General features: G+C 40.0%; 1 protein-coding gene across 1 annotated transcript in view; it reads right to left on the bottom strand.

Moving 5' to 3' along the window:
• The window catches only part of LOC108297609 (zinc finger protein 431-like), a 72,204-nt gene that overhangs the window by 50,800 nt on the left and 2,047 nt on the right, over positions 1-19,357 (bottom strand). The window contains exons 2-3 of the mRNA XM_037735470.1: positions 4,820-4,946; positions 3,915-4,010 (exon numbers count right to left, since the gene is read on the bottom strand). Coding sequence (XP_037591398.1) covers positions 3,915-4,010; positions 4,820-4,946 — 223 coding nt within the window. The remainder of the gene's footprint in view (positions 1-3,914; positions 4,011-4,819; positions 4,947-19,357) is intronic.

Raw genomic sequence — 19,357 nt, 5'->3', positions numbered from 1 at the left:
AAAAAAAAAAAAAAAAAAAGAAAGAAACCTTGTCTCTACTAAAAACACAAAATTAGCTGAGTGTGGTGACACAGGTCTTTAATCCCAGCTACTTGGGAGGCAGAGGTTGTGGTGAGCCAAGATCATGCCACTGTATTCCAGTCTGGGCAACAAGAGCAAAACTCCATCTCAAAAAAAAAAGATCCAGATAACAACAATATTTCACTGTGTACTGATGGAAGGCAAGTACTTCAAATAATTTGGCATGCACTGTGTGGCAGTAAAATTTCACAGAACATGCATTATATTTATAAATAGAATATTCTGATGAGAAAGTTTAATAAGCAGTTGAAGAAATGTGATAGTTTTTAAATATATGCTGTTCTTACACAAAAACTGCTGTAATCCCACTTTAGAAGCAAAGAATAGACTATGTTGCTAAATTAAAACTTATATTTTGAAGAACAGAGTTAGAGCCTCTGATATGTGAACCAAATATTCAGAAATAAACTATGTTACCATTTAGATGTATGCTGAAGAAACTGGGTGAAAATCCTATAATTCCTTTTCACCTGCAACAAACTTAAATTTATAAGTAACCATTTTAGTAATATGGAGTGCCCTACAAATTATCTAATTTACTTCAGGCATAACATATAAATTCTATGATATTGTTCTAAATGTTTGAATCTAAAATTATAGACGTTTGAAATAAAATACGAAGTAAAAATGTACAGAAAAAGTAATATCAATGACATAAAAAAATAAAAGGTGCTCATTCACCACGGGCGGTGGCTCATGCCTGTAATCCCAGCACTTTGAGAGGCTGAAGCAGGCAGATCATGAGGTCAAGAGATTGAGACCTTTCTGGCCAACATGGTGAAACCCGTCTCTACTAAAAATACAAAAATTAGCTGGGTGTGGTGACACACTCCTGTAGTCCCAGCTACTCGGGAGGCTAAGGCGGGAGAATCACTTGATTCCAGGAGGCAAAGGTCACAGTGAGCCAAGATTGCAACACAGCACTCTAACCTCCCAACAGAGTGAGACTCCATCTCAAATAATAAAAATAAATAAAAGGTACTCTATTTGATTATCCTCCCCACAGCAAAAAAAAAATTTCAGTCATCCCTAACAAAAATTCCTTCATGAGAGAGCCAGGCATCATGGCTCAGATGTGTAATGACGGCTACACGGTACACTGAGGTTGTAGAATTTCTGCAGGCCAGGATTTCAAGACTAGCCTAGATGATAAGCACAACCACATCTCCAAAGTAAGTGCCTTTAAGAGAGCTTTGAGATCCAGGGAGGGAGTTGTGAAACTTTGCTAAAGCCCAAGATTGAGGAGTGTTCTTTTCAGAGGACAGGCTCTTATTTAGATAGGAAACTACAGGAACCCTGGCCTTGGTTACAGACCAAGAAATGGCCCAACCAACTTGGTCCCACTGAGATTTCTGAAGTTTACTCTGTAACCATCCCAACCTTCTCCTAGTTACAGTCTGGGAGAGGTCCTGCTTTTTCAGAGACCTGGAGGAAGATACCAATTTGCAGCCATGCAGGCAGGCCTACAGATCTTGGTTTTTACTATGCTCCCAGAAGCAGTTCAATGACTCAGTTCCACATCTCTGAGCCACAGTTCATGACCAGTTTTGCCTAAAAAGAAACCCATACAGCAACGTGAGGAAACCCTCTCTGGTATTCAGTGAAAACTATATCCATTCACATCCTGACATAAGGGTAATTATACATGGACCCAATTGCAAAAAACTGCCCTGTGTCTGCCCTACAGATCAAAGTCCTGAAGAATCGTCAGTCTGTCCAAAATTAGAATGGGAATTACAATTACCCAAGGCCTTTGTAACAAGCCATCTAAGGGTGGACCCTAGTGCAGACACAGCAGCCTTGTGACCAAGCTACAATCCCTCCACTACAAACCCAGAGGGACCCATTTGCAGGTAGATCATGAGGTCAAGAGTTCAACACCAGCCTGGCCAAGATGGTGAAACTCTGTCTCTACTAAAAATTCAAAAATTAGTGGGTGTGGTGACAGGCACCTGTAATCCCAGCTACTTGGGAGACTCGGGCAGGAGAATTACTTAAACTCGAGAAGCAGAGGTTACAGTGAGCCAAGTTTATACCACTGCACTCCAGCCTGGGTGAGAGAAGGAAACTCTGTCACAAAAAAAACAAACAAAAAAAAATTGGAATTAAAGAGAAATTAAGTAAAAAGTTGCTGTTTGTGGATTGTATAATCTTATATATATATAAACACACATAGTATATTAAAATTTGTCTGAACTAATAAATACAGTCAATAACTTAACAAAACACAAAATTAACATGCAAGTTATGGTTCCATACACTTAAACTGATAATGATAGAGAAATAAAACAATCTTATTTATAATAGCATTAAAATAATAAATTTCTGAGAACAAATTCAAGAATGTAAAAAATCTTTACAATGAAATATATATCAATGAAAAAAATTTAAAAAGACAAAAATAACTTTAAAAATATTTCATTTTGCCGGGCGCGGTGGCTCAAGCCTGTAATCCCAGCACTTTGGGAGGCCGAGGCGGGTGGATCACGAGGTCAAGAGATCGAGACCATCCTGGTCAACATGGTGAAACCCCGTCTCTACTAAAAATACAAAAAATTAGCTGGGCATGGTGGCACGTGCCTGTAATCCCAGCTACTCAGGAGGCTGAGGCAAGAGAATTGCCTGAACCCAGGAGATGGAGGTTGCGGTGAGCCGAGATCGTGCCATTGCACTCCAGCCTGGGTAACAAGAGCGAGACTCCGTCTCAAAAAAAAAAAAAAAAATTTCATTTTGGCCAGGCACAGTTGCTCACACCTGTAATCCCAGCACTTTGAGAGGCAGAGGTGGACAGATCACGAGGTCACAAGATCGAGACCAGTCTGGACAACATGGTGAAACCTCGTAACTCTACTAAAAATACAAACATTAGCCAGGCATGGTGGCACATGCCTGTAATCCCAGCCACTCAGGAGGCTGAGGCAGGAGAATCATTTGAACTCGGAAAGCGGAGGTTGCAGTGAGCTGAGATCAGGACATTGCACACCAGCCTGGTGACCTAGCAAGACTGTCTTTAAACTTCAAATAGCAAAAGCACTCTTGAGAAAAAAGAACAAAGTAGAGGGACATCATAATTTACAATTTCACACAAACAGAATGGAATGTGCAGAAAAATGCACAAAGAAACCTTTAACTGAACAGAAACCACTACTCTCACACATCTTAGACATGATGTAAAAAGAGAACTAAAAAATAGTTTAACATGGAGTTTTTCAAAATTACGCAGATATTTGTGTCTCCCAAAAAATGAAAAAGCAGACAGATGTACAGTCCCCTTTTGTTAGACGGAATCTCACTCTGTCACCCAGGCTGGAGTGCAGTGGCATGATCTCAATTAACTGAAACCTCCGCCTCCTGAGTTCAAGTGATTCTTCTGCCAGAGCTTCCCAAGCAGCTAGGATTAAAGATGCCCACAACCACATCGGACTAATTTTTGTATTTTTAGTACAGATGGGGTTTCACCATGTTGTCCAGGCTGGTCTCGAACTCCAGACCTTGTAGTCTGCTGGCCTTCACCTCTTAAACTGCTGAGATTACAGGTGTAAGTCACTGTGGCCAGCCTGTACAGTGTCTTACACGCCATGAAGAGGCCTTTGGCTCTCACTGTAAACTTGGAGGAAGATCACCCAAGGAAAAGTAGAATTTTTAGAGAATTTAACAGCATAAGACAGAAGATGCCCCTATGTAAGGGAAAAATTTAAGAAAATACTCAGGCCTCCCAGAAACTATTTGCTTTGCAACACAGCTTCCCAAATCATGTTGTAAGAACTGGCTTTTTGTTTGTTGGACCTTTGGACTGCTCATCCATGTTGTTTGTTGTATTTACTCTCACCTACCTGTGGGTTTGGCCATGATCTCATATCTCTTCATATTCCAGGGCTCTTTTCCGTGCTCCAGACAGGTGATCGGGTTTTGCTTAGAGACAGCAATACCTGCTTTATTAAAAATAAGTAACTTAAATCTTTCTTATAGTCTCTAATTACCAACCTAGTACTGTGCTCAGTAAAAACGATGTGATAGAATATTCTAGAAAATTGATCCCAAAATACTAATTAATGAGAGACATCTCTAAATATTTAGGAAATATTTTAAATTTTCAGATCCTTCATTTTACTACCTGGTACTCATGAATCAAAAATTGATGGTGGTCGGAGGTGCCGGGCAGAAAATTAAAAAAAAAAAAAATATATTGATGGTGACAAATAGATTTTAAGATATGGGCAACCAGGTGCAGTGGCTTACACCTGTAATCCCAGCACTTTGGGAGGCAAAGGAGGGCCAATTACAAGGTCAGGAAATCGAGACCATCCTAGCTAAGCTGATAAAACCCCTTCTCTACTAAAAATACAAAAATTAGCCAGGCGTGGTGGTATGCACCTGTACTGTGGCTACTCAGGAGGCTGAGGCAGGAAAATCACTTGAACCCAGGGGGCGGAGGTTACTGTGAGCCAAGGTCACACAACTACACTCTATTCTGGGTGACAAGAGCAAGACTCTGTCTCCAAAAAAAAAAAAAAAGATATGGGCAATAGTATTTTATGCCACTAAATTTTAGAAATGTGGAGTGTAGATGAAGATAAAATATGTTGAAGAAATTCTTTTCTACACAGACAAATCATCAAGATTTTCTTAAAATAAGGATCAGAAACATTTATACAAAGCATAAATTACAAAATAAAAAAATAAAAAAGACATCAACTTTTAGGGTATATTAAGAATGATGTATTAAAGCTATTCTCACCCAAGAAGACCAGGTTTCTGTAGTTCTCTAACATCACATTTCTATATAAATTCTGCTGAGCAGGGTTCAGGCACTGCCACTCCTCCAGAGAGAATTCTATGGCCACATCCCTAAATGTTAGCGTCTCCTGAAAAACACATATACAGACACACATATATTTACCAAGTGGCCATGGGCAGAATTTATTATTTGAATTAAGGTTAAACAAGAGAGTAAAGAGAATTGATTCTGACTTATAAGAATAACTGAAATTAGTCTGGGTGTGGTGGCTCATGTCTGTAATCCCAGCACTTTGGGAGGTGGATCACGAGGTCAGGAGTTCAAGACCAGCCTGACGAACATGGTGAAAATCCGACTTAACTAAAAATACAAAATCTGGGCATGGTGGCACACACCTGTAATCCCAGCTACTCAGGAGGCTGAGGCAGGAGAATCACTTGAACCCAGGAGGCAGAGGTTGCAGTGACCTGAGATCTTGCCACTGCACTCCAACCTGGGTGATAGAGTAAGACTCTGACTCAAAACACCATCACCAAAAAAAGGGTAACTGAAATTATCCAATAATTTTCAACACAGAAATATTCTCTAATGTATTCTCTTACTCTGAAGAAAGAGAATGGCATAAGATCCAAAACACCAGTGCATATATAATACTTTTCTCTATAATAAAGTACATAGTTAAGGACATAAACACAAATATATACATTTTTCAGTGCTATATTTACAACATAATGAGTTGTGTATATTTTTCTAACAACAAAAAAAGTTGATTTAGAAAGTACCTCTCAAATTTAAATGCGTACAATAACTGGAGATCTTGCGGTGCAGTTTTTGTTTTGTTTTGTTTTCCCCAGAAGACCTGGAATAATGTCTGAGTTTTTAAAATTCTAACAAGGTCACTAGTAATGCCAATGCTTTTGACCCAAGAAGACTATCTTGTCAAACATTCAGTAAGGGAAAGAGACTGTTTTTCCCAATTTTTCTGGCCTGTAAACAAAGGTAAGAGCCTTCATTTTCCAAAGACAGACTTGTATCTCACACACACACACACACACACACACACACACACACACACACACACACACACAAAGAAAGAAATAAAGAAACATCAGAAAAAATGGCAGGTGCCAGATTAAATGTGATGGTTTATGCAAATTAGCTGCATAAATATACTTAATGATAAAGAAAAATAATTGACTCAATAGTGAAAAAAGGTCAGAGCTCTTTTGCTAAGTAAATTATCAACTACACTAGAAAAAAATTTCATGAGGTGCTGATGCACACAGAAGAACACAGTATCACTGCTGAGATATTGCCCCTCAAAAATCATTAAAGATTGAATTTAACCATAAAGAAAAATCAGGTGCAGTGGTTCACGTCTATAATCCTAGCACTTTAGGAGGCCGGGAAGGGTGGATTGCCTCTGTTCAGGAGTTCGAAACCAGCCTAAGGAACATGGTAAAACCCCAACTCTACTTAAAAAAAAAAAAAAAAAGCCAGGCATGCAGGCATGCATCTGTAATCCCTGCTACTCAGGAGGCTGAGACAGGAGAATCACTGGAACCCAAGAAGTAGAGGTTGCAGTGAGCTGAGATTACGCCATTGGACTCCAGCCTGGGCAAGAGAGTGAGACTCCATTAAGAAAGGAAAGAAAGGGAGGGAGGGAGGGAGGGAGGGAGGAAGAGAGAAAGAAAAGAAAAATCAGTTTTATGCAAAGGTCAAGATATTTCCCATGTTCAACAATTTTTTTTTTTTTGGAAATGGAGTTTCCCTCTGTCACCCAGGCTGGAGAGCAGTGTGCAATCTCCACCTCTTAGGTTTAAGCAATTCTCCTGGCTCAGCCTCCTGAGAAGCTGGCATTACAGGCACACACCACCATGCCTGGCTAATTTTTGTATTTTTAGTAGAGATGGGGTTTCACCATGTTGGTCAGACTGGTCTCAAACTCTGGATCTCATGATCTGCCTGCCTCAGCCTCCAAAGTGCTGGGATTACAGATGTGGTCCACTGTACCTGGCCTATAATTTTTAATAATGACTTTAAGTAGACTTTCTTTAGTACTCTAGAGAGCAGGAATCTCTCAATAATATTTTTCAGAACTTCCTGGGTACTAAATGCCATCCCATTTAAACAAGCACTTTCTTAATCCAGTTCTGTATAGTGTTAATAGATAACACAGATGAAACCTCAACATTATATGTTCTCCATCTTTACTAAGAACCTCAGCTTTCCCACAATAGGAATCTTGAGTATCCACATCTTCCCATTTTCAATAGCCACAAAGGAACACTTTTTTTTTTGAGACAGAGTCTTGCTCTGTCACCAGGTGCCAGGCTGGAGTGTAACGGCGCAATCTCGGCTCACTGCAACCTCCACCTCCCGGGTTCAAGCAATTCTCCTGCCTCAGCCTCCTGAGTAGCTGGGACTACAGGCGCATGCCACCACACCCAGCTAATTTTGTGTGTGTTTTTAGTGGAGACGGGGTTTCACCATGTTGACCAGGATGGTCTCAATCTCTTGACCTCATGATTCGCCTGCCTCAGCCTCCCAAAGTGCTGGGATTACAGGCTTGAGCCACCATGCCCGGCCAAAAGGAACACTTTTTATATGGAAGACCATAAATTTATGGTAGGAATTCTGCATTGCATATAAGAAGCCATGATGTAGAGAAGGCTGTCGTACATAGGAAAAAAATATTTTTTAGAGATCAACTATCACAACAATTTTTAAAAGTACTTGAAATAAACTCATTGAGGAGGAGAAACACAAGTAGAGAAGTAAAGGTTTGTGAGTACTAAATGCTTGGCACTCCAGGAGGCAGGGTGGACACAGCTCTTGATCTGAGACATGTTTAGCTGAAAAGCAGCCATTTTCCCTCTTTCTCCCCCTCCTCTGGAAAATATTTTCAGGGAAAATTCTCTGGACAAGTGACAACGGTATCTTGAGAAAATTCCCTTAAAGGCATCAGCACCACCTGCTTACCTGCTAGCCTCACACCCACAGACAGAAGGACCAAGACCAAAAGGTCCACCCATTTCTCTCCTTTAAAACAGAAGAGATTCAGGAACAATTAGCTGAATGGAAATAAAAATATACATTCCTCTTTTCCTGTCTACAGGTGCCCTCCCCTACTACACACACCAGCAATTTCTGCTACAGTAATGGAAATATAAGCCACACTGCCCTGTCTCTACCAAAGTCAAACAGAACAGGCTCTGTGCCCACCTTTTACTGCAAATGTGCCACTTAACTCTCAGGAATGTATTTTGAAGCCCTCATACTTGATTCTGGCCTCACCTTAGAGTCACATGAGGCACTTCATTAAAACAACATGGATGCTTCCACCCAGAACAATAAACAAAACAGGTGGAAAGTGCACAAATAAAGAAATTTCTGTAAATTGACCATGTAATCTGAATGAGAAGAGTAGGCTGATAAGCACTGCCTCTCAAGCTTTGATGAGCTTAAAAATTACCAGGTAATGTTGGTTCTACTTTGTGTAATGTGAATCTACAGGTTTGGAAAAAGTCCGTGAATGGGTGTTTCAAACAAGTCCCCTGCCATGCTGATATTGCTCCCCCTGGGTTCATTATTAGTAGTAGTTAGAGAAAGCAGACACAGCACAGAGTCCCTTACACTCAGCACTCCTGTCACAACACAAATACTTCTGATACAAATGAAGACAACCAGTCTCCATCCTGAAGTTTCATATTCCTTGCTGGCTCTTTAAAGTTTACAGAGGAAACAGTAGCAATTTCTGAATAAGGCTGTATTTGAAAAACAACAGGTACACATGTAATAATGCAATGTTTATTAAGCAGGTACTATCTACTCAAGAGTATGTTACAAAGCACTGTGCTGGGAATAACACATTACGTGATTTCATCCTCATAACACCCTGGAAGTTGATACTAAATGTTCAATAATTTCCAGGATTTAAATAAAGGGTTCAGTATTATTCCTTCATCTGTTTCTCTGTCATTTTAAAAAATAAAATGTACAAAATAAACAGATACGAGGGACATAGAATTAAATGTAGTCAGAGAAATTTACTATGTTTATGTTTTTGTTACTTGTGGAGGAACTACTGGATCTGCAGAAATAAAAAAATAAGTTGCTAAATGAAATGTTTCCATAAGCACTGGTTTTAATACAAAATTAAAAAATGAAGATTCTGGTCGGTCACGGTGGCTCACGCCTGTAATCCCAGCACTTTGGGAGGCCGAGACGGGCAGATCATCTGTGGTCAGGAGTTCCAGATCAGCCTGGCCAGCATGGTGAAACCCTGTCTCTACTAAAAATGCAAAAATTAGCTGGGCATGGTGGCAGGTGCCTTTAACCCCAGATGCTCAGGAGGCTGAGGCAGGAGAATCACTTAAACCCAGGAGGCAGATGTTGCAGTGAGCCGAGATTGCACCATTGCACTTCAGCCTGGGAAACCAGAGTGAAACTCTGCCTCAAAAAAAAAAAAAAAAATTAAGATCCTAAAATACATAGATTGTTTTTCTCATTTACCTGCTTCTGGGTTTGTAAAAATTGTGAGCACTAAGTCTAGAAAGACACAAGGATTCACTAGCCAATTCACTAGCCAAAATTCTAATCTCTTTAAATCAGTTTTGTGAGGCAAGATTCCAGGATGGAGCCAGACCTAAATAAAGCCTTCAAAAAGGTGAATCTGGCCATGTGCGGTGGCTGTCTATAATCCCAGCACTTTGGGAGGCTGAGGTGTGTGGGTTACCTGAGGTCAAGAGTTCAAGACCAGTCTGACCAACATGGTGAAAGCCCGTCTCTACTAAAAATATAAAAATTAGATGGGCATGGTGGCAGGCACCTGTAATCTCACTACTTGGGATGCTGAGGCAGGAATATTGCTTGAACCTGGGAGACAGAGGTTGCAGTGAGCCAAGAATGTGCCACTGCACTCCAGCCTGGGGAACAAGAAAAAGACTGTCTCAAATAAAATAAAATAAAATAAAAAAGGGGCCGGTGAATCTGAATAGACCTGGGTTAGGTAGTGGACCTTATGTAGAATTCTGTTCTCTATGGCACTGGGGTATTTCCAGTTCTGTTTTCCTAAGCTTACCAAAAAGAAACTAAAATCCCAGAGTTTATGTAACTTTGACCTATTTTTGCCACTGCCCTGTCAATTTTATAACATATAATAATAAGTTATAAAGTTTTCCAGGATATTATTAGATGATACATATGTATTCTTAGCAAGGTAAAAGAAACAGAAATAACAATTCTCCTGTTCATAAATATTTCTTCAGGTAATGACATCAGAAGTCACAACAATTTTTTTTTACAAAGTGGTCCAAATAAAGCTGGAGTATTTTTGCACACATCTATTCATTGTATCCATCATATGATGCTTAATTCAACCATGTATCCACTTATTAATCTAGATTAAAAGCTTCTGGATGGTAGGGATCATGACTGCTCCATTTATTCTTTGAATAACCATATAAAATTGAAGCAATTAGTTTATCTGAGTCACCAGACCTCTTCATTTTCCACTCAAGAACTGGGAAACTGGAGAAACTCTCATCTTGGTACCAACCAAAGTTATTTTTTGTATAAGGGGAGAAAAAAATACCCACAGGATTACTTTTTTCTCTTATACCAAGACTTAAGCAGAATTAATCACTTTTGTTAGCCTGACACAATCCTGGGCCTGGACATCCTCCAACGTCTCAAAAATGCCTAGGTGATTGTGAGAGGTTCTTAGTAACCTGGGGCTGATGGCCCAATGATAAGCCAGGTTGAAGAGACTCAGGCTGACTTTAAATAGAAAATGCAACTGCCCTGGTGAAGCTCCAGAACCTGGTTCACCTATCCTGATTCATTAGCTTTTGGGTAAGAGGAAGGACAAAAATACTCTATTCCAGCATTGTGGTCATGGCTCTTGATACTTTGTGGCCTTTATTTCTCACTCTTAGATGCTTGTTTAAAGATTCTGGCATCAGACTCTACTTACAACGACAGTAGTCACTGAACAAGATCTAAAGAGCTTAAAAAGCCATACTCCCAACTCTAGGATTCAGAAGTTATTGTTGACATCTCACAATGCAGAAAATGCCTCCTGGTGGTTTTTTGTATATTCTCAATCCAAAGTCTGGCCCTGTCTTGTGAATCCCAGGCAGAGGCCAGACCTTTTGTGCAAATTCTATGTGGGATCAATCTGGCTTGCATTTTTGGGTGTTACAGCACAATCAAAGGAGAAATCTCCGCATAGAGGCTGCTCTAGCACACTCTAAGTAATATGTTTACCTAAAAGGAAAAAGCTGAGGCAACATAAATATAAGTAGAGAGTTAACTTGGGCCAAGCTTGAGGACTGTAACCTCGGAGCAAATATACATCCTCCAAAAACTAAACAACAGCAGCAACAAAACAGAATCTCTGAATAGGCCAAAAACAAACTCTAAAATTGAATTAGTAATAAATAACCTAACAACCAAAAAAAGTACAGGACCAGACAAATTTACAGCTGAATTCTACCTGATGTACAAAGAGCTGGTACCGCTTCTACCAAAATTATTTCAAAACACTGAGTAAAAGGGACACTTTTTCAACTCATTACATAAGAATAGCATCATTCTGATACCAAAATCTGGCAGAGAGAAAAACATAGAAAACTTCAGACCAATATCCTTGATGAACAGTGAAGAAAATATTCTCAACAAAATACTGGCAAACCAAATCCACAAGAATATCAAAAAGCTCATCCAGTGTGATTAAGTAGACTGTATCTCTGAGATGCAAGGTTGTTTCTACATATAAAAATTAATAAATGTAATTCATCACATAAACAGAACTAAAGAGTAAACCGCAAGATTATCTCAACAGATGGCTAAAAAAAAGCTTTCAATAAAATTTAACATCCTTCATGTTAAAACCCTCAACTAACTAGGCATTGAGGGTACAGACTTCAAAATAATGAGTCATCTACAAGAAACTCACAACCAATATATTACATGGACACAGCTGGAAGCATTTTCTCCTTGAAAACTGGCACAAGACAAGGATGTCTTCTCTCAAAACTCATATTCAGCATACAACTGGAAGTCCTGGCCAGAGCAATCAGAGAAAAGATGATAATAAAAGGCATCCACCAAGAAGAGAGGAAGTCAAATTATCCCTTTGTGCAGATGAAAAGATTCTGTATCTTCAAAACCCTACAGTTTCAGCAGAAAAGCTCTTTAAACTGATAAACAACTTCAGCAGTTTCAGGATGCCAAATAAGTAGCATCCCTGGGGCGGAGGTTGCAGTGAGCCGAGATCACCACTGCACTCCAGCCCAGGCAACAGAGTGAGATTCTATCTCAAAAAAAAAACAATTAATAAATAAGTAGCATCCCTGTTCATCAACAACATCCAAGCCAAAAGCCAAATCAAAAACATAATCCCATTCAAAATTACCACAAAAGGAACAGAATATGAATACAGCTAACCATGGAGGTGAAAGATCTCTATGACAAGAATGACAAAACACTGCTTAAAGAAGTCAGAGATGATACAAGCCAATGAAAAAAATAAACATTTTATGCTCAAGGATAGAAAATATCAGTAGTAATATTAAAATGGCCAAACTGCCCAAAGACATTTACCAATTTAATGCTATTTCTATCAAACTACCAGAAACGGTGTTAACAAAACTAAAAAATAACTATTTTTAAAATTTATATGGAACCAAAATGAGCCTGAATAGCCAAGGCAATTTTAAACAAAAAGAACAAAGCTAGAGGCATTACATTACCCAACTTCAAACTACACTAACTACAGGGCTATGGTAACCAAAGCAGCATGGTACTGGTACAAAAACAGACCCATAGACAAATAATCTATGAGCAGAGAATAGAGAGCCCAGAAATAATGCCACACACCTCCAACCATCTGATCATTGACAAATCTGACAAGAGGAATGTGAGAAGAATTCCCTATTTAATAAATGTGCTGGAGCCGGGCGTGGTGGCTCACGCCTGTAATCCCAGTACTTTGGGAGGCTGAGGCAGGTGGATCACCTGAGGTCAGAAGTTCGAGACCAGCCTGGACACTATGGTGAAACTCCGTCTTTGAAAAAAAAAAAAAATGTGCTGGAATAGCTAGCTAGCACTATGTAGAAGACTAAAATGTTTCCTCCCTGATAATACATATAAAAATTAAATGAAGATTAAGACTTAAATGCAAAACTTAACATTATTTTTAAAATCTGGAAGATAGGCTGGGCACGGTGGCTCAAGCCTGTAATCCCAGCACTTTGGGAGGCCGAGGCAGGTGGATCACGAGGTCAAGAGATTGAGACCATCCTGGTCAACATGGTGAAACCCCGTCTCTACTAAAAATACAAAACATTAGCTGGGCATGGTGGTGCGTGCCTGTAATCCTGGCTACTCAGGAGGCTGAGGCAGGAGAATTGCCCGAACCCAGGAGGCGGAGGTTGCGGTGAGCCGAGATCGCGCCATTGCACTCCAGCCTGGGTAACAAGAGTGAAACTCCGTCTCAAAAAATAAATAAATAAAAATAAAAAAATAAAATAAAATAAAATCTGGAAGATAAATAACCAAGAAAATACCGTTCTAAGCATAGGAACTAGCAAAGATTTTCTGAGGAAGATAACAGAAGGAATTGCAACAAAATCAAAACTTGACAAATGGGACCTAATTAAACTAAAAAGCTTCTTCACAGCAAAAGAAACTATCAATGGGGTAAACAGATCACATACCAAATAAACAAAAATATTTGTAAACTATGTTCCTGACAAAGGTTTAACATCCAGAATTCATAAAGAAGTTAAGCAAGTCTGCAAAACAAAACAAAAAAACTTCATTAAAAAGCATAAAACATGAATAGATGCTTTTCAAAAAAAAGACAAACATGTGCCTAACAAGCATGTGCAAAACATGCTTACCACTAATTCCTAGAGAAAAAAAAAAAAAAAAAAAAAAAAACAAAAAAAAAAAAAAAAACCACAGTGAGATACCATCTCAGCATGGCTGTTAGAAAGTCAATAACAGGCTGGCACAGTAATCCCAGCACTTAGGGAGGCCAAGGCAGGCAGATCACTCGAGGTCATGAGTTTGAGAGCAGCCTGGCCAAAATGGAGAAACCCCATCTTTACTAAAAATACAAAAATTGGCTGGGCGCAGTGGCTCATGCCTGCAATCCCAGTACTTTGGGAGGCCGAGATGGGCGGATCACGAGGTCAGGAGTTTGAAACCAGCCTGGCTAATATGGTGAAACCCCATCTCTACTAAAAGTACAAAAATTAACTGGGCATGGTGGCAGGCGCCTGTAGTCCCAGCTACTCAGAAGCCTGAGGCAGGAGAATCACTTGAACCCAGGTGGTGGTGAAGGCTGCAGTGAGCCAAGATTGTGCCACTGCACTTGTCTGGGTGACAGAGCAAGACTCCATCTCAAAAAAGAAAAAGAAAAAAAAATTAGTCAGGCTTGGTGGGGCACATCTGTAGTTTTAGATACTCAAGAAACTAAGGTATGAGAACCTGTTGAACCCAGGAAATGGAGGTTACAATAAGCTGAGATCATACCACTGCACTCCATCCTAGGTGACAGAGTGAGACTCTGTCTCAAATACAAACGTCAATAACAGATGCTGGCAAGGTTGCAGAGAAAATGGAATGTTTACACACTGCTGGTAGAAGGGTAAACTAGTTCAACTATTGTGAAAAGCAGTGCGGTGATTCCTCACAGAACTGAAACAGAATTACTATTTGACCAAGAAACCTTCAAATTTGGTATATACCCAAAGAAATATTAATTATTCTACCATAAAGACACATGCACATACATGTTTATCACAGCACTGCTTGCAATAACAAAGACATGGACCGGGAGCAGTGGCTCATGCCTGTAATCCCAGCACTTTGGGAGGTCGAGGCAAGCAGATCACCTGATGTCAGGAGTTTGAGACCAGCCTGGATCAGCATGGCTGATCTCAAAAAAAATAAAAAAAATAAAACAAACAAAAAAAACAAACAAAAAAACCCATCTCTATGAAAAATACAAAAATTAGCTGGGTGTGGTGGCATGCTCCTGTAGTCCCAGCTACTTGGGAGGATGAGATGAGATAATCACTTGAACCTGGGAGGTGGAGATTTCAGTGAGCTGAGACCATCCTATTGCACTCCAGCCTGGGTGACAGATGAGACTCAGTCTCAAAACAAAACAAACCTCGGGATTCCCACAACCTTCCTCCAGTTTAATAATTTGATCAAGCTGCTCACAGAACTCAGCATAACAATGTAGTTATATTTACTGGTTTGTTATTATCATTATTTTTTTTAAAGACAGGGTTTCACCACGTTGGTCAGGCTGGTCTTGAACTCCCGACCTCAGGTGATCCACCCGCCTCCAAAGTGCTTGGATTACTGGCGTGAGCAACCACGCCTGGCCTTACTGGTTTGTTATTAAAAAATATACAACCCAGGAAAAGTCAAATGGAAGAAATGTATGCGACAAAGAAAAGAGTTGGGGAACAATGAAGCGCACACATTATTATCTGAGTAAATAGCTGTGATTAGTAAAATTTTTCATCTTTTGTGTTCTCTAGAAACAGTTTCTGGAAAAAACACCCTTCCCATTATGACTTGGATGGTGCTCTCTTTTCTTATTTATCTCATAGCCAGGCACAGACTCTGTCAGAAGCACATTGAACCATAGCAACTCCATTTTGAATAGGGGCTGAGTAAAAATAAGGCTGAGACCCACTGGGCTGCAGTCCCAGATGGTTAGGCATTTTAACTCATAAGATGAGACAGGAGGTCAGCACAAGATACAGGTCATAAAGACCTGGCTGATAACACAGGTTGCACTATAGAAGCAGGATAAAGCCCACCAAAATTAACATGGCATGAGAATGACCTCTGGTTGTCCTCTCTGCTACACTCCCACAAGTTCTATGATAGTTTACAAATGCCATGACAATGTCAGGAAGTTACCCTATAATAGTTTAAAAAGGAGAGGCATAAATATTCTACCCCTTGTTTAGCCTATAATCAAGAAATAACCATAAAAATGTGCAACCAGCAGCCCTTAGGACTGCTCTGCCAATGGAGTGAGACATTCTTTTATTGCCAGAAGTTAAAACTCCTGATCAGAGGATATTAACCACAAGTTAAAACTTCTCTAATTCAGAGGCTGAATTAACAATGATAGGGCACAACTGGGGACAAGTTTAAGTCTTGCCAGTTTGATATCGGTTGCTACAAAGTGTGGCTAATGTCTATGTTTCTCACACATATTTGGCTCTGGCCAGAAGAGAAAAAGATAATTTTCTTTTATGTTGTGGCTTGGCCCCCAGGGTTGTGGTGCAGCCAGCCACGTCACTAGGGCCACTCAGGGAAAGGAAACCCAGAAGCCTGGCATGCTGGAAAAAGGGTACAAATGGCCGGCTGTGGTGGCTCACGACTGTAATCCAAGCACTTTGGAGGCCAAGGCGGGAGGATCACCTGAGGTTGGGAGTTCAAGACCAGCCTGACCAACATGGTGAAATCCCGTCTTAAAAAAAAAAAAAAACTCACAAAAAAAAAAAAAAAAAAAAAAAAAAAAAAAGGTTACAAATTTCTTACCAGACTTCTGGCTTCTATGCAAACTGATTGAATGAATGGTTAAAAACAAAAACACTGTTTATCTCTTATGTAAAGTTCTAATTAATATGAAAATGCATTTGTGAGGCTAGTCTTAAACTGTAACAAATCTGTTGTACTTTGTGCTACAAATTTGTCTTTCTGTATTGTTCTGTCATTAAGAGGGGTACCTTAGGATAAAATGCAGGCCTGGGACCCCTTGAGGCTGCTGTTCAAGATGGCCCAGCAGAGTGGTCAGTCACGTCCTTGGAAGCTTGACCTTGTGACCACATGTACTTTCTTTTGGTTTTTACCATCACAGTGGTGGCCCAGGTTCAGAGTTCAATTCCCAGCTTAGGGAATGAGTACTTTCTTGTTTGATGTTTGGGTGAGGGTGACCTTTACCATTTGTTGATTCTCTTTCCCTCCAGAAACTATCTTGAATTTTTCTTTTTCAGAATACCTGTGAAGTTACTTTCGGTAAAGTTAAAAAGCCAGAGATATTGGCTGTTTGACCTGACTAAAGCCTAGTAATAAGAAATTTAAAAGAACGTTTTAAAATAGTACTATGGTTAAAAGTCAGCTTAATTAAAAGCAGATATTCAAGTTCTAACTGCCTGGGGACTCCTTGAAAAAAAACAAAGAGGCACCATAGACCCTGTTTTGGGAAGCACCAGTTTTTCCTCATGAAAGCCCAGGAATTGAAAGTGGGCAGATCCTTCTCAAAATCTAAAGTTCTGTTCTGTTTCCCATTGCATTATCTGATGTGTTTTACTTTCAGGGGTATCAGAAATTACTTCACATTTTTATTTATTTTTTGGGGGGACAGAGTCTCTCTCCAAAGCCCAGGCTGGAGTGCAATGACGTGATCTCGACTCACTGCAACCTCTGCCTCCCAGGTTCAAATGATTATCCTGCCTCAGCCTCCTGAGTAGCTGGATTACAGGCATGTGTCACCAGGCTCGGTGCGGTGATTCATGCCTGTAAACTCAGCACTTTGGGAGGCTGAGGTGGGCAGATCAAAAGGTCAGGAGTTCGAGACCAGCCTGGCCAACATAGTGGAACCATGTCTCTACTAAAAATTGAAAAATTAGCAGGGCATGGTGGTGCACTCCCATAGTCCAGGAGAATTGCTTGAACCCAGGAAGTGGAGGTTGTGGTGAGCCTGGATTGTGCCACTGCACTCCAACCTGGGCAACATAGCAAGACTCCATCAAAAAACAACAACACTCTAATTTTATCTGAGTAGGGAAAAAAAAAAAAACAAAAAACAACAAAAAAAACAAAAACAGGCATCCACCACCACACCCAGTTAATTTTGTATTTTTAAAAATTATTTACCTTTTTTTTTTTTTTCAACCAGAGTGAGTTTAAAATTTTTCTCAGGTGTTTTTTGTTTGAGAAGGGGTTTCTCCACGTTGGTCAGGCTGATTTCTATCTCCCAACCTCAGGTGATCCTCCTGCCTTGGCCTCCCCAAGTGCTGGGATTACATGTGTGAGCCACTGCGCCAGCAAGATAACAGGATTTGAACAGAGATACTCACTATTACAAATTTACCTTGAAAAAAGAGGAACTGATGTTTTCATGAATCTATATAACTCACCAATTACCACATTTTCTCATGGAAATGTATTCATTTTCTACAGTCAAAATGGACTAGAGATTTTCCCTACTTTTTTTCCTTGGTCGCTAGCATTCTAAAAGCTAAGCCTTGGAATTCTGTTTAAATCCACTGAGCCAAAACAAAACAAAACAAACAAAAAACACCTGAGAAAAATTTTAAACTTACTCTGGTTGGGAAAAAAAAAAAAAAAAAGTAAATAATTTTTAACGAATGGAGCACATAATTAGACATTTTTTTAAAAACCCACCTCTTTTATGCCCTTTGTAAATGTTTTTCTACTTTTCAAGGTCTACTAATATAATGCAATTTACAGCTAAAAAACAGGTTAAAATAAGTAACCCATATTTTCAAGGTGACAAACACAGAGTGACAGTGCTGATTAAAAAACAGATGTGTCTGACTCATGTTTCAAGTCAGGCCATCCAATAACTTGAGAGATTCGTTTACCCACTCCTGATCACTTACGTGCTCAGGAACCACACATTCAGGAGACACTGTACTATTTCTCAGTGACTGCTCCAGGCGTATTGTACTTTGCAAGCTCTTACGCCATCTCACTAGAGTCAGTTTTTTTTGTCTTTTGGGACACTATATTTTCTGCTACAGATTTTTGATTTTTCCCACCATTTTTCTTTCCCTATTTTTATTTCATTATCTTTCTGCACCCTTAGAGAATCCAAGGGGCAGAAATTATTTGTGTTTTCCCCTCATTACCAGCATCTGATTGGCTGATCAGCAACATGTCTTCAAAAAGTGGAAGCTGGGTTGGGTGTAGACACTCTTAATGTCTCAAGGGGTTATCTTTTTTAAAAAAGAGAACATTAAAAGATTCTTGTCAGACCCAGGGCATCCATTTGCTCCGTTGAGAGGATACACTTCATACCTCAGGCCTTCCTATGGAAGAAAAATCAACCACAAGCTAATATTCTCTAGGCATTTTAGCTGACATAACCATGGCAGATATCGTGGTTTATCCCCAGACAGTACTGAAACCAAGGATGAGAAAAAAACTAAAGGGTGGCTACAGATATATCACCCCATAAAGTTTCCAAAGGGGCGGGGCACGGCGGCTCACACATGTAACCTCAGCACTTTGGAAGGCTGAGGTGCGCAGATCACGTGGTCAGGGGAACCAGACCATTTTGGCCAACATAGTGAAACCCCACCTCTACTAAAAATACAAAAATTAGCTGGGCGTGGTGGCGCATGCCTGTAATCCCTGCTAATTGCCAGGCTGAGACAGGAGAATCGCTTGAACCAGGGATTTGGAGGTTGCAGTGAGCCTAGATCATGCCACTGCACTCCAGCTTGGTGACAGAGTGAGGCTTTG

Source organism: Cebus imitator, unplaced genomic scaffold (assembly GCF_001604975.1).
Source record: "Cebus imitator isolate Cc_AM_T3 unplaced genomic scaffold, Cebus_imitator-1.0 Scaffold820, whole genome shotgun sequence".
In the NCBI taxonomy this organism is placed as follows: domain Eukaryota; kingdom Metazoa; phylum Chordata; class Mammalia; order Primates; family Cebidae; genus Cebus; species Cebus imitator.
Note: the sequence above shows the minus strand (reverse complement) of the source record. Positions and strands in the feature narration are given on the sequence as shown.